Below are 15,109 nucleotides of genomic sequence, written 5' to 3'. Positions count from 1 at the left end.
ACTCAGAAAGCAGGAACAAACTGCCCCAATCGGCCGTCAAAGCTGAATGAGGATTCTGTAATTTAATGTATTTTTCTCTAGGCACGACCTAATCATGTAGAAACTTTGTAAGAGCGACACGCCCTAGAGATCAGCGAGCAAAGCAGGATAAGTGCACTCAAACGGTGTCACCTTCTTGCCTTACAAGGGACACCCCGTTAAGTACACAAAAAAAAACAAGTAAACACACATTCTAAAGTGATTACGTTGCTAACTGCGGCACTGACACGGTCATGAAGGAAAGTGCGAGCTTTCGCGACTCAGTAGCCTTGCGTTCTGGCATGGCGGAGATTTGTATTTATGGAGTGATGGTCATTAGCTGTAGTTTAAGCACGTAGCTGCGCGCGCGCAAAATTGAAAGCAAAATTTGACGACCGATTGGCGCAGTGGGCAGCTGACCTGCTTTTTGAGTCCAAGGCCGTGAGTTCGATTCCCACAACTGGAAAGTGTTTCTGTAATGAACATGAATGTTTTTCAGTGTCTCGGTGTTTATCTGTATATTATAAGTATTTATGTATATTACTCGTAAAATTATTCATCAGTCATCTTAGTACCCAAAACACAAGCTACGCTTACTTTTGGTCTAGATGGCGGTGTGTGTATTGTCGTACTATATTTATTTATTTTATTATTATTAAAATACATAAGAGATACTATCTATATGTTTGGCCTAACGCCTGCTCCTATAGGCGTTATTTTGCATTATTTCATGATATAGATACTACAATGAACAATAAGCTTTAATACGGCTGAAATAAGCATGGAGATACTTCCCCGGACGAGCTCTGTCACAAACAGGTCTACTTTTACACATTTTTTTTTATATCACTACAAGTTAGCCCTTGACTGCAATCACGCCTGATTGTAATTGATGATGCAGTCTAAGATGGTAGTATGGTAATCATACCCCTAATCGGTTTCCACGCGACATCGCATCGGAAAACTGAATAGCTTAAGAATATATATATATATTTATATATATATAGTACAAATAACATTTAGCTTATTTTGCAATCCTCCGTTCACAATACTTCCAGTAGAAACAGAAATATGGAATTTTTATGAAATTTGGAAGGATTGTACAAATTATAAGGAGTGGGTATAGCAAATTAAGCTTAATAGATATTCAATGCGCAAAATAAATTTTAGTAGTAGTTGGCTTTTTGTAACAAAGCTCATCAGGGTACTATCGTCATGCTTATTTCTGCCTCAAGGCAGCGTTGCATATTCCGATCGTAAGTGCAGGGTTGCCGGTCTGATTATAAGCATATGAGACTTCAGACCTACGCCTCAGGTTGATGGGCACAGGGCGAAAATGAAAAGTTTATTTGAACATCAACATTACAACTTATTTGTTACATACATTGCGTAAAATATTGTTATAAGTCACAACAGAACATATCGCTAGCGAGCATACTAAGCTGAGCTTAGTTTGTAGGACGTGTTCCTTGCGTATGATGCGAAGTTTTGCTCTGTTTATAGGCGATGATTTTCCAATTACCAATAGTGGCCAGGGGGCTCATCTTCTAGGCCAGTCAATAACTAACAAAAAAATCTATCTCACCTTATCCGTCCAGTAAGATTTAGAGAAAAAAAAGTTGTTGGATGACTAAAGTAAACTAAGGTTTCTTAAACTTTAACCTGCCAGTCGCCTGCCGATTTTAAACCAACGAACGGTTTAACGGTAGTTAAAAAATTGGGCATTGCATCAAGAATATGTTTTTTAAGCGTATTTCATTTTTAATTGGCAGTTATTATTAATATTAGTGTTAGTAAACTGGGTCATCTACATAATAGATAGGAATTCGATTATGTTAACGAGTTACACAATTGAATACAAAAGTACAGTGAGATGTTATTACATCCCGAGCTTCGACAGCCTATTTACAACCAAATATCCAAAATTCATTTAATTTACGAAGACCTACGCAGTAAGAGCAATTCACACCCAAGCTTTTTTATCGTTTAAGTACTTTATATTATAATAGGATGTTTCTATTATAATAGGATTTTTCTATAAGTAACGTTTTATACACAAAATTCCAAAATTATCTTGAAGGACGCATAAGTATATTTTTGAAATATACTTATGCACCTTTAATCAGTATTTCGTAATTCCGTTAAACGTTGTATAAGCACTTTTAAAATTGTATATCTTTCTATTGGTTGTAACCAAGTCGCCGGAAGCCGGCAAGAAACTCGACAGTTAAACATAATTTTACAATTTACCAATATTTATTTTTTGCTTTTTAGTTGTTTTATAAAGCCACAATGGGACCACCTCTGAAGTATGGCATACGAAAAAGAATAATCAAAATCGGTGTAGAATTGATGGAGTAATTGCGTAACGAATATACAAAGAAACACAACAACGGATTGAGGACCTCCTCCTTTATTTTAATTCGATTGAAGACACATTAAATTTCTTTAAGTTAAGTATTTATCAAAAATTGGAACAATTTATTTATTTTTATCTCCTATTTTCCACGGGAATAGACAATAAAATAAGACTGAGCCAAATCTAAGAAGCGAAGTTGAATTTAAGCATATATAATTTTGTGACTATTCTTGTGGGTGCCGTAGTAAGGGAATATAAAATATAGTCAGAATATATATAGTCCTTTGTGCTGGAACTAAGATCTACAGCGAGGTGTTACGGGCAAACCATTCCTTCGAAAGAGGCCTTTAATACAACAGGATTGTATTGTTAATCCTAACAATATTACACAGAAATAAAAACCTATAAAATAAATATAAATAAATATACTACGACATTACACACATCACCATCTAGCCCCAAAGTAAGCGTGCTTGTGTTATGGGTACTAAGATAGCTGTTGAATATTTTTATGAATATAATACATATAAATACTTATAATATACAGATAAACACCCAGACACAAACCAATCATGTTCATCACACAAACATTTTCCAGTTGTGGGAATCGAACCAACGGCCTATGACTCAGACAGCAGGGTCGCTGCCCACTGCGCCAGTCGGCCGTCATATAGAAACCCGACTAATATTGAAACATCAAAAACCACACCACATGTTTCCCAAACAATCGGTTAGTAATTTCATTCCATTTAGCAGTCGACAGTTATTTTTTTTAACTTTAATGTTTAAATCTAAACCTTTAATATACAATATATAAATTATTTTTAAATTAAAAAAAACCGACTTCAACATATGCCCAGACCAAAATAAATTTTCTTCTTTGGGTTACATTATTGTTGATTTTTTATTAACGTTTCGACCGATTGCGCGTTTGTGCTGTTTTCGGACACAATTTCGGATACAAATGTATGTTTTTAATTCCTTGTATATTAATTACTGTATTCGAATTCCACCTAATCGTTAAAGCGAAAGTGTTTTAAATGGCGCATGAACACCATTTGATTGCTAAACATCTTAATTATAGCCTAAAAGACGGCGAACACACGCGACACTTAACTGACCGTGAAAAAAAAAAAAAAAGCAAAACTCCGCGAGTCAACGAACTCATGCGAGAATTCACTAACGGAGACGTGATTATTTAATTTCGAGTTGAATAGCCGCATCTGATGCCACAAAAGTTGTATTGTACAATGAAAGAGGTTACAGGACTCCATTGATTGTACGAGAAATAAGTAGTCGAGCTTTTTGTGTTAGAGCTCGTCCGGGGAAGTCTACTGCCATGCTGTTTTCTTTTATATATATTTCACTTAAAGTGGTGTACAAATAAATAATATTAAGAAGCTTTCGCTTGGTTGTTGGATCAAGGGTCGTATACAGAAGGTATTCTTGAAACGACACGTATTGTAAGAAGGTTCCTCAGTCTGGAGCCCTGGCCGCCGGTTGCTTGGGTACTCAAAAGCCCAGCAAGCGGAGGAGTGGTTTTTTTTTTATTGTTTAATAGTGTATAATAATAATTGTTTCAACGCTGCGTTCCGGCAACGGACTTGAGACCGAAGTGCGTTGCCCGTGTATTTACCATCACATGACGCTAAACACCTACGATTCAGGTTGATCCACTCAGAGCAAACGAGGTATCATCGGATGCGACGAACAGTCGGGGTATATTTTGTAAACTAGCGGATCAAAGTTTGCATGGTAAATTTTCTAAACAAAACAAAATGTGTACGCGAACGAACTCGCGTCACTTGTATTTATCTTCTCAATGATTAGTAAATCATTGAGAAGATAAATACAAGAATGAATAAGCATTCTTATCAGTCTGCAGATAATTTAAGGATATTGAATTTTCAAATTCAAATTATAAAAAAAAATCGAGTATTTGTATTTCTCGCAACATTTCACACAAAAATGCACTTGATTTATTATGAAAATTAAATTTAATTTGCTATAGGTACTCCGCGAAAAGCAGGAGAAGCAGAAAAAAAATGTTGACTTCACAGTGAATAATTGTTAAGACTCAACAATTATTCATTGTTAAGTCAACATCTCCTGAGGATGTTACGGTTTCGGAGCGAAGCGTGCGTAGAGGGTACATTGCCGAAGGTCTGTATGGTGTCAGTATAATGATTGAAGAAGTTATAAGTTACACCATACAGAATCTCCTGCTTTTCACGGAGTTTAGCAAATTAAGCTTAATTTTCATAAAATATCATGGAATTCCGCAAAGTAACGCCTGCTTCTATCCACTTGATTCGTTGTGTTGTTTTTTTGCGTTCTTTAATCCCATGAACCACAATTTGTCTATGCGGTACGGATCCCTAAAAAATCAATTGCATTTGTTACCTACAACGCATTTTATTCAATTTGAACACGTCACCTAAATATGTAGAATTTAAATAAATACAAGTAAGTATGATAATTTTATGCTTCCACATATTTTTCCTTTCGTTTCAAATGGATTGAGTAACAATACTGGATAAAACGCAAAGTAAATAACAGCTCTATACATATGGTCCACTGGGCTGCAAGATGCAACTTGGATGCAAAGTATCAGTGAGTCTCTGAAGGTTAGGCCACGAGTAACTTAATTAAGTTAATCTCAAAATGCCACTCTATGTACTACACATCATCACATCAACTTATTGCCGGCCCACTACAGAGCACGGTTCTTCTCCCACAATGAAGAACAAAAGGGGTTAAGGCCGTAGTCCACCACGCTCGTCTAGTTCGGTTGTGTGGACTCCCCACACCTTTGAGAACATTATGTTGAACGCTCAGGCATGCAGGTTTCCTCACGATGTTTTCCTTCACCGTTGATGCAAGTGATATTTTTCTTTACTTAAAACACACTTAACTTAGTAAAGTTAGAGAGCGAAAGGGAAGTCGAGCTCCTGCACAATGCGCTATCACCGCTTCTGTACAACACAAAGATAATTAAAAAAAACACCGAAGTCATGGCACGCATTAAGTACAATATTATCCTTTTCTTATATCTATATCTATATATATCTTTTTATATAATATATCCATATCTATCTATCTATTTATATAATAATGATTTGCCCTGTGTGTGCTGCAAAAACTCGAAAATAGCATGCATTGATTATTTTTTTTTTGTTTACTTACGGTATATTAAAAAAAGAAAGTTAGGAAAACCCAAACGGAACAGCCTCAACTCGGGAGTATATTTTGTATGGAAATTGACACTTCAAATTATTTTCAATCTTTTATGTAGATCGCCGAATCATCTGGTTTAATCATTTTAATGTCGCAAACGTAACTAACGACTTGCAAATAGATAGGAAATGACCGCTCTAGAACGTAGTACATTATTACTAAAAGGGTCAACATATCCTACTGATCTATTTTTGTTCGTCTACGGCGAAGGAAATAGAGGGTTATGATTTTATTGGGCATGTTAAATATGACTCCTATTACCATTACTCTTTAACTAAGCCTAGTTTGTGCTGGGAGGGGAAACGTGGGTATGTAGACGTCCGCGAGCCCTACATAACCTTCCTCCGGCCTAAGAGACGGAGGTAGACCTAAAGCTTCTCAACCACACGATGAAAAGGAGTGGAGTAGTCATAAAAGTCTTTTTTATTACACGCTTTATATTAGTTTCACTTGTATGTTTGTATGTTTGTATGGTTGTAACCTACTTCTTTGGACGCTATTTTGACCCACTTTAAACGGTCAGATTTCGTTCAAACTTTGAAGACATATTGAGGATTGATGACAATACACTAATTTCAGAAGATTATTCCAATTTTCAATATAAAAAATAAGATTTTTATTAGCCTTGTTGGTATGTTTGTAACTGACTCCTTTGGACTTATTCTGACCCTCCTCAAACGATCTGATTTCGTTCAAACTTTGAAGATATATAGAGGACCGATGACAATATACTAATTTGATAAGATTATTCCATTTTTTAATTTGTAAAATAAGATTTTTGTTAATTTATATAATTTTCAACTATTGTCACTAAGGCAGGTATGATGTTCATTTTAATTTCCAACCATTATCTTTAACTTCTCTCTTTGATCTCCAATTATCTCTTTGATGGTGAATGGATTACCGATAAATTTTGCTTTAACAAAAATAATAGATCAAGAAAAACAAAAAAAATCGCTTTTATAAATAAACTAAACTAAAAGGTAGAAATCAGTTTAGTTTTTTATACCAAGCGTGTTTTTTAGTTCGTTTGAACTATTTAATTTATTTTGAGTGATTTCTACTCTTTACACTTTTGTACCGCCTGTCAAAAATCATCGATAGATCGTTAGATTTTTTTTTAATACTATTTATTCGAGCATACATTTTCTTCCAAGATACGGAATACTAGACACACGTGTCCGACTCTCATTTGCCGATCTATTTGTACGTTTTCATTCTTAACCCCGGACGAAAAAACAACGGGGTGTTAAAAGTTTGACGTGTCAGTGTGTGTGTATCTGTCTGCGGTATCGTAGCTCACGAACGGAAGACCCGCTTTTGAATTTGAAGGTGAATTAGTCAGAAGTGTTCTTGGAATGTTTGATGAAAATCGGTGCAAGCTGGACACAAAATGGCGAATAAATATTTTTTCACAACTCCATCACCATCATACATATGGGTATCAAATGAGAGGAAAGAGCTTGATTATTAATCTCAGAGGTTTTTTATATTTTTAATTTATTTAATCTTATATTTATTTAATATTTAAGTTGGCAACCCTTTCTGCGTACAAAGAGTATAACAATTATACATTCACATTTGATTAACATGCTTCGCCACGTGTCGACGTATTATAAAAACGTAAACTATTGTACTATTAACCTGAGGTTAGGAAATTGACGTTATGCATTCCCTTGTCTAAAAAGCTCCTTAAACCGTCATCTTTAAAACCCTTGAATCTGGTATTTGAAAAGCGTTAAGGGTTTTTTTTTATCCGCTAGAAAAGACCCGTATGCCCAGCAGTGGTCAATCAAATAGGTTGATAATTACACTGTTTTTTTTTCAAATTCTCGATACAAGTTTTGTATAATTTTTTTCCCCCCTGACTGCAATCTCACCCACGTCATCTCACGTTTTGTCGGTTGGGTGGTAACCAGCTACGGCCAAAGCCTCCCACCAGACTTTAACTGTCAGGGGATATATTCTTTGTCCAGGGGATATATGATTGCTGAGCTGTGAAGTGCTGATGCAATATAAGATGTTATAAGAAACATACAGCATAGGTGTAACCCAGTTAATAAAACCTGTCGCGGACCCCGTTATCCCATGCGATCAGAGTTTCTCATGATAAACATTATTTTATACATCCTGCGCTCGGTAATAATTATGGTCGTGCAAGTCGCATGCAGCAATAAGTACCCGGTCCAACGAGACGGCTTTCCAAGTGATTCTGATTTTCTGAGTAATCGAATATCAACTATGCATTGTCGCTAGGGCTGCAAACCATTTAATTAAATTTAATTATATATAAATAAATGCAAATAGATTTACGTAATTTTATTCATGATCATCATCTATAACACTCTTGGGCTAAAGGCCTATCACAACCAGCGGCGTGCACTTCATACGTGCACACAAGCACTGCCTACTTAAATTACTTAACATAACTCGTATTGAAAGGGGTTTTCCATGTACCTACCTGCCTAATGCATGCCCTGGTCGACAACATGTGCACGCCACTGATCACAACGGGAGGGTTTCACCAAAATCACTACGCTGGGCAGTCGGGATGGTGTTCTTAGTACGTGATAGAAGTAGCCTAGTAGTTCCCATTATTTTCCCTTAGTCACCTCGTACGACATCCGCGCGAAGACACGGTATAGCATTTGCTAGTTTTAACATAACAAGTTCGTTTATTGTTTGTGGCAATTAAAACATTAATAAAAAACTAAACTGAACAGCGACAAAGCTAGGTTTGCTCCTTGCTGGCTGCTTGATTGTAAGAGCTGCTTCGCCGGTTTACTGACTATTCAAATTATTTTTCATTCTTAAATTGAATATGAAAACTCAAACTATAACCATTTATTTTTGCCATGTTGGCAGCCCTGAAATATCAAAACGAGGTAGAGTTGGTACAAAAATTTTCGTAAATATCAACAAGTTTTTTTTCTTTTATTACATAACTTTTTGAATTTACTGTATTTTTAAATATTGACTCGAATTTAAACAAATTTTTATGTAAATAATAAACCTGCATATTTACGATACTCTTCTTCTTATTTACTATTTGACGAAAATTATCCTTAAAGTCATTCATTTGGCAAAAATAAAACCTACTACAAATCTATGATATGATACATATTCAAACACAAACATAATGATCTTATTAACCCATTACCGGCAGGGCAGAGTTCTTCTGCAAGGGATTGGCCGTAGCTCACCACACTGGCCAAGTGCGAATTGGTGGACTTCACGCGCTTTTAAGAAAATTATGAAGCACTCGCATACCGTTAAAGCAAATGATATTGATTGTTTAAAACTCAAAAACATTGAAAAGTAAGAGGTTCCTGTCGAGATTCGATATCTGCCTCCCCGAAAGTAAAGCCGAAGTCTTAACAACTAATCTTTCGCCGCCCCATATACAATGGCTTTGTTGCAACGTTGTTTACGCAATAAACATAACTTCCTCGAAGTCGCACTATTGTGTAAATATTTTGAAAAGCCGATAAATCGAATATTTTCTCAACACAGGCCAAGTACGAACCGCAACGTATGAGCTGTGTTCGCACGCACGCACGCTCACTGATAACGCAGTAAATACTACATTACGAAAGCAGTAATACGTTGCTGTTTATCCGCGTATTTGTTACTATTGTTATTTACTGATAATTCACAAAAAAAAATGCCTGAAAAGATCCTGTAATAGGTTTATTTATAACTTCTTTACACTTAAATTATTTGTGATTAGTTCGTTACGGTAAGTAAAAACAAAGTTGGCTGAAAAAAATCCTGCAATAAGTTTGTGGACACCCCGAACCTTTCTCCGCTGCGAGTTGAATGACTTAAAGGATAATTAGCTCATGTTAGTGACAGACTACAGCTATTGAATAGAAGCAGGCGTTACTTTGCGGAAATCCATGATATATTATGAAAATTAACAATGCATAATTTACAAGTCAAGATTTCCTGAGGATGCTCCGGTTTCAGAGCGAAACGTGCGTAGGGTACATTTCCGAGGATCTGTTTGGTTTGGAGTATAAGGATTGAAGAAATTATTAATTACATCATACAGATTCTCCTGCTTTTTGCGGAATATAGAAAATTAAACTTAATTTTCATAAGACTACATATACATGCCTATATATATGTAGTCTTATGAAAATTAGTATTACAGTGCTTAGTGCATACAGGATATGCACTAAGCCGGAAGATGATATAAAATGGAGAAAATCTCCAGTAAGAGTAATAAAAACTTTTTTATAACTTGTAAAATGAATCTTACTAAAGACTTTTTCACATTTAAATCATCTGCTCTTAGTGTCCTGTGCATACCTTGTGCAAACTCTTTATGCACGTCACTGATACTCTCCGAGGCCTCCAGGATGGAAGCTTGACATCTATTAGTATATTATCAGTGGACTTCGCCAATTACCTAACTACGGTCGTGTACTGAGAACATTATAAAAATAAATATACTACGACGATACAAAAATCACCATCTACTCCCAAAGTAAGCGTAGCTTGTGTTATGGGTACTAAGATAGTTATCTTATATTTTTTATAAATAATATACATAAATACTTATAACATATAGATAAACACCCAGACACTGAAAAACATTCATGTTCATGATTGACAGAAGACAAACTGAATCGAATCCTGGACATCGTGATCCGTACTTAACAATGTCAACCACTAGACCAATGACACAATAATTACTAGGGTAACTACCCAAATGAATACATTAGATAAATGGGCGCAATATAAACACCAATCATATGTAATAACTGTTACATAGTAATGAGTGACAAAATTACAGTGTTTACTAGTTATTTTCAACGGTTAGTAATTCGGAAGAGTAGCGAAGTGTCGTCATAGCTGAAAGGCCAAATTACCGCCAAATCGTGTGTGTACAATGTATTTCGTAGCTGACGACTTAATTATACTTTAAACATGATGCTTGATAGTTTTGACAAGCAAACTGTGTATATAGTTTGTTTTTTCTTGAATAATCATATTTCAAATGTTTCAGTAAGAACGTATTCAAAGAATTTTGACGGCCGAATGGCGCAGTGCTGCATTCTGAGTCCTTGGCCGTGGGTTCGATTCCCACAACTGTAAAATGTTTGTGTGATGAACATGATTGTTATTCAGTGTCTGGGTGTTTATCTGTATATTATAATTATTTATGTGTATTATATTCATAAAAATATTCAACAGCTATCTTAGTACCCATAACACAAGCTACGCTTACTTTGGGGCTAGATAGGGATGTGTGTATTGTCGTAGTATATTTATTTATTTTTGGCATAGACTTACTTGAAAGGACGGAGAGTAGCTAACATAGGTTTCTTTTATCCCAGAAAAACTAAACGATTCCCACGGGATTTGTAAGAAAACCGTAAGAAACGCAGACGAAAATCGCGAGCAACAGCATACATACAACAGCCTCCTTAGAGTGCAAATAATGCGTATAAAGTTGTAGTATACGTCAATTAAACACAGCGGTCGGTTGCTAACTGATTTATTTATCCACCCTCACTTATCATACACTACACATCTCTTTCCTATAAAAAGTTCTTAATTAATATAATTCAGGAAACAGGTTGTTCTTAATCTATCACTTAGGTATACTCTTTTCCTTCCCTTCACGTTAATCTTAAAATAGCCTTATTTTAATTATCTTATAATCAGTACTATAAACCACTTTTAACTACACAAAAATGAATGTAATACTACAATCAGTAACTTAATAATAACCAAACTAATAACTAAATGAACCTGTCTCAATTGAACTCTTCTATATTATTATTCAATGCGCAAAAAAAAATATTAACAATTAATTCCCTAATTATCCTCCTTTTTACGCAGACGGCAAGCTCTTTTAGGTCTTTCCGTTATATCCGCCGTTGATTCTAGTAATGGTGCTAGACCATCGGTGTCTGGCGGTAAAGTAGGTGAAAATAGCCGCAAAGGTTGGGGGGTGTGACCGTCATTGTTTGCTCATCGGTTTTCTGAGACTCCAGCTGAACTGCGGTTGCCTCTGCATCGTTGCCTGGTGAATGCCACTCTTCAATTTTATTATTCCGTTTTCGAGGTTTTGTGTTAACATATTGATCGTTAATGCTTATCTCTGAAGATGGATCAGGTTCTGTTGCTAAGCTCCATGAGAACCGACTATTTCTCATTGGCAACATTTGATCAGTATGTCTACGACAAATATTTCCTTTATTTAGCAACACTTTATATGATACTGGGCCCGTTTTTTCTACTATATCTCCCTCAATCCACTTATTTTCTTTGGTTGAATAGTTCCTTGTTATTACTTTATCTCCAATATCAAAATTACGGACGACTCCGCGTGAGTTTTCTATTTGTTTGCTCTGGACATCCGCCACTATCTTCGACGTACACGGACGCATCGCGTCTAGTCTATTTTTCAACCGCCTCCCTAACAGAGCCACTGCCGGTTCGACTCCTTTCGTTGCATGAGGACAGTTCCTATATTGTAATAAAAATCTACATAAACTTGCATGTATGTCTTCACCTTCCAACACTGCCTTTTTAATCGTTTTTTTTATTGTTTTAACCGAATTTTCTGCTGCCCCATTTCCTTGGGGTCTGTATGGTGAAGATGTAATATGTCGTATTATGTTCTTATTGCAAAATTCTTTGAATTCTGCGCTCTGGAACGGAGGACCATTATCCGTTACTAGCTGTTCAATTAGTCCAAATCTAGAAAATAGACTCCTGAAAACTTAATTGTATCGTATGTCGAGATACTGCGTATTTGCTCAGCCTCTAACCACTTACTGTACGCATCAACTACGATAATATAGTATTTACCATGTACCTGTGCAAAGTCCGCATGTAGTCGTTTCCAGGGTCCCGCTGGCAATTCCCATGGATGTAAAGTGGTTCTAGGGGGGGCATCCCGCACATTGAGACATGCTTCACACTTCTGTCCAATTGCTTCGATATCTTTATCTATGGACGGCCAATACACGTAATTTCTGGCAATTGACTTCATTTTGACGATCCCTAAATGTCCTGAATGAATCTCTTTTAAAACCCGTTCTTGTAAATTTCGTGGAATTACTAATCGGTATTTATACAGAATACAACCATGATCCATATAAAGCTCTGCACGCCGTACATAAAACGCCTCCTCATCTTCTTTAGTCTTTTCTGGCCATCCGAACATAATATATCCATAAATTCGACTTAACAACTTATCTTTTTTAATTTCTATAGCAATTTCTTTGTAACTCACCGGTAACGTTTCATCTACATACAATAAATAATGTTTCTCGACTTTCACGTCGTCTTTTCCACCTACCAATGGTAAGCGAGATAGAGCGTCAGCATTACTGTTGCATTTTGACTTCACATAATTAATTTCAAAATCGTACGCAGCCAGTTTAGCCGCCCATCGTTGTAGTCGACTTGCTGCCGTTTGTGGAATGCCCCCTTATGGGCCGAAAATATACACCAGAGGCTTATGGTCTGTTTTTAAAATAAATTTTCTACCAAACAGGTATTGGTGATGTTTTTGTATCCCGTACATTATAGCCAGTGCCTCCTTGTCTAGTTGACTATAGTTCTTCTCCGCGTCCCCGAGTGTCCTTGACGCACAGCTGATCGGGCGCTCCGTGCCATCGGGAAATGCGTGCGCGAGAACTGCCCCTATACCGTACGCGCTACTATCTACTGCTAGAACTAACGAAAGCGAAGCGTCGTAATGACATAACACTCTGTCACTGGCTAAAATATTTTTTATATTTGTAAATGCATTTTCACAATTTATATCCCAGTACCATGCCTGATTTTTTTTTAAAAGAGCATATAATGGGTGCAGTAACGAGCTTAAATTAGGAACAAACTTCCCGTAGTAATTTATTAAGCCTAGAAAAGCTTTCAATTGAGTCACGTTTACCGGTTTTGGAGCTTTTACAATCGCCTCCACTTTCGTCATGTCCGGATGTAAACCATGCTTATCAATAATAAAACCTAGGTAAGACACACTCTTTTGTAAGAAAATACATTTATTTATTTTAACCGTAAGGCCCATTGCGGCCAATCTTTCGATTACAGCTCTCAGATTATTTTTATGTGTTTCGCGATCTTTTCCTGTTACACATATATCATCCAAAAAAACAACTGTGTTTGGTAAGCCTCTAAGAGTCTCTTCCATAATTTTTTGAAATTTTTGAGGTACACAGCTCAACCCATACGGTGTACGTCTGAAAGCATAGGTACCTACGTGCGTCGAAATGGCCGTACATGCTTGCGAATCGGGGTGGAGAGGTACTTGCATATATGCGGTCGTCAGGTCAATTTTTGAATATTCCTGACCCCCGCTCAAAGCTGCGAATAACTCATCGATACGCGGGAGAGGATAGTGGTCCATTTTCAATTTTGGGTTAATAGTTGATTTGTAGTCCCCACATAACCTGATCTCCCCTGAAGGCTTAATAACCGGAACTATTGGTGTTCCATAGTCCGAATGTTCAACCGGATAAATCGATCCTTCCTCTTGTAAACGATTAATTTCTCTCTCCACTGCGGCTCGCAAAGCTAGCGGCACCGGCCGAGCGCGTAAAAAAATCGGTTTATTATCTGTGAGTTGTAAACGAATTTGTTTCTTACATTGGCCTAATTTGTCCGTAAACACAGAAGAATATTCTCTTTTTAACTCGCCTATGAACCGATTGCGATATTCATCGTCCGTAACATCAGAGATATTGTTAATACATAATTCATTTATATTAAATTTTTGAATCCAACTTCTACCTAACAAGGGTCGGCCCCCGTTTTTTATTACGTACAATTGTAAATCTTTTTGAAAGTTGTTATCGATATATGCGTCTACTAATATAAACCCGACCGGTTCAATTCGCGAGCCTGAGTATGAACAGAGTTTCATTTCATCCTTACGAATTAAATAATTGGAAAACAAACTATTATAACATTTTTCACTAATAGCCGAAATTTTGCTACCCGTATCTAGTTCACATTTAAGTTTAATGTCCCCTATTCTAACATCAATAAAATACGGCTTGTCTCCTTTTGAAATCGCTCGTATATTAAACATTTCACTATCCGAATCATCACTTATAAAATTATGCCTCTTTTCGGCAGATTTGTTTGCCGCCTTGCACATAACCTTTAAATGTCCCCGAACATGGCACAGATCACAGTTATACTGCTTAAAGCGACACTTATCTGCACGATGTAGTTTCCCGCAGCGCCAGCACTGCGCCGCCGAGCCCGCTCGCGCCGCGCGGCCGCCGGCTGTGCCGCGCAGCGCGTGCAGGCCATCGCCGCCCGCCTCGCCGCTGCCGCCGCCGCTCGAGCCGGTCGCCCCGCTCGAGCCCGCCGCGCTCCCTGCGCCTACGCCTGCGGCTTCCTTGCCGCCGAAGTTTCCAGAATATGCACCGCCTATGCTATTGCGGCCGCTGACCCTGTCCACATGTTTTTCCGCAGCCTCTAGTCCTAAAGCTAGCTCCACCG

The 15,109-nt window shown here is 37.0% G+C and overlaps 1 protein-coding gene across 5 annotated transcripts in view; it reads right to left on the bottom strand.

The window, feature by feature from the left end:
* LOC120625950 (cystinosin homolog) overlaps nucleotides 1-15,109 on the bottom strand; it is a 79,218-nt gene that overhangs the window by 29,996 nt on the left and 34,113 nt on the right. Inside the window, exon 1 of one of the 5 annotated variants that reach the window (XM_039893224.1) lies at nucleotides 8,076-8,413. The exons of 2 other annotated variants lie outside the window; for them this stretch is intronic. In XM_039893224.1, coding sequence (XP_039749158.1) covers nucleotides 8,076-8,105 — 30 coding nt within the window. In that variant the 5' untranslated portion in view covers nucleotides 8,106-8,413. Of the gene's footprint in view, nucleotides 1-8,075; nucleotides 8,414-15,109 lie in introns of those variants that run through there. 2 more of the 5 variants (XM_039893225.1, XM_039893230.1) reach the window with 2 other exon arrangements.

The sequence above is a fragment of the Pararge aegeria genome, chromosome 8 (assembly GCF_905163445.1).
Source record: "Pararge aegeria chromosome 8, ilParAegt1.1, whole genome shotgun sequence".
Classification (NCBI taxonomy): Eukaryota; Metazoa; Arthropoda; class Insecta; order Lepidoptera; family Nymphalidae; genus Pararge; species Pararge aegeria.
This window is presented reverse-complemented; position numbering and strand designations above follow the sequence as displayed.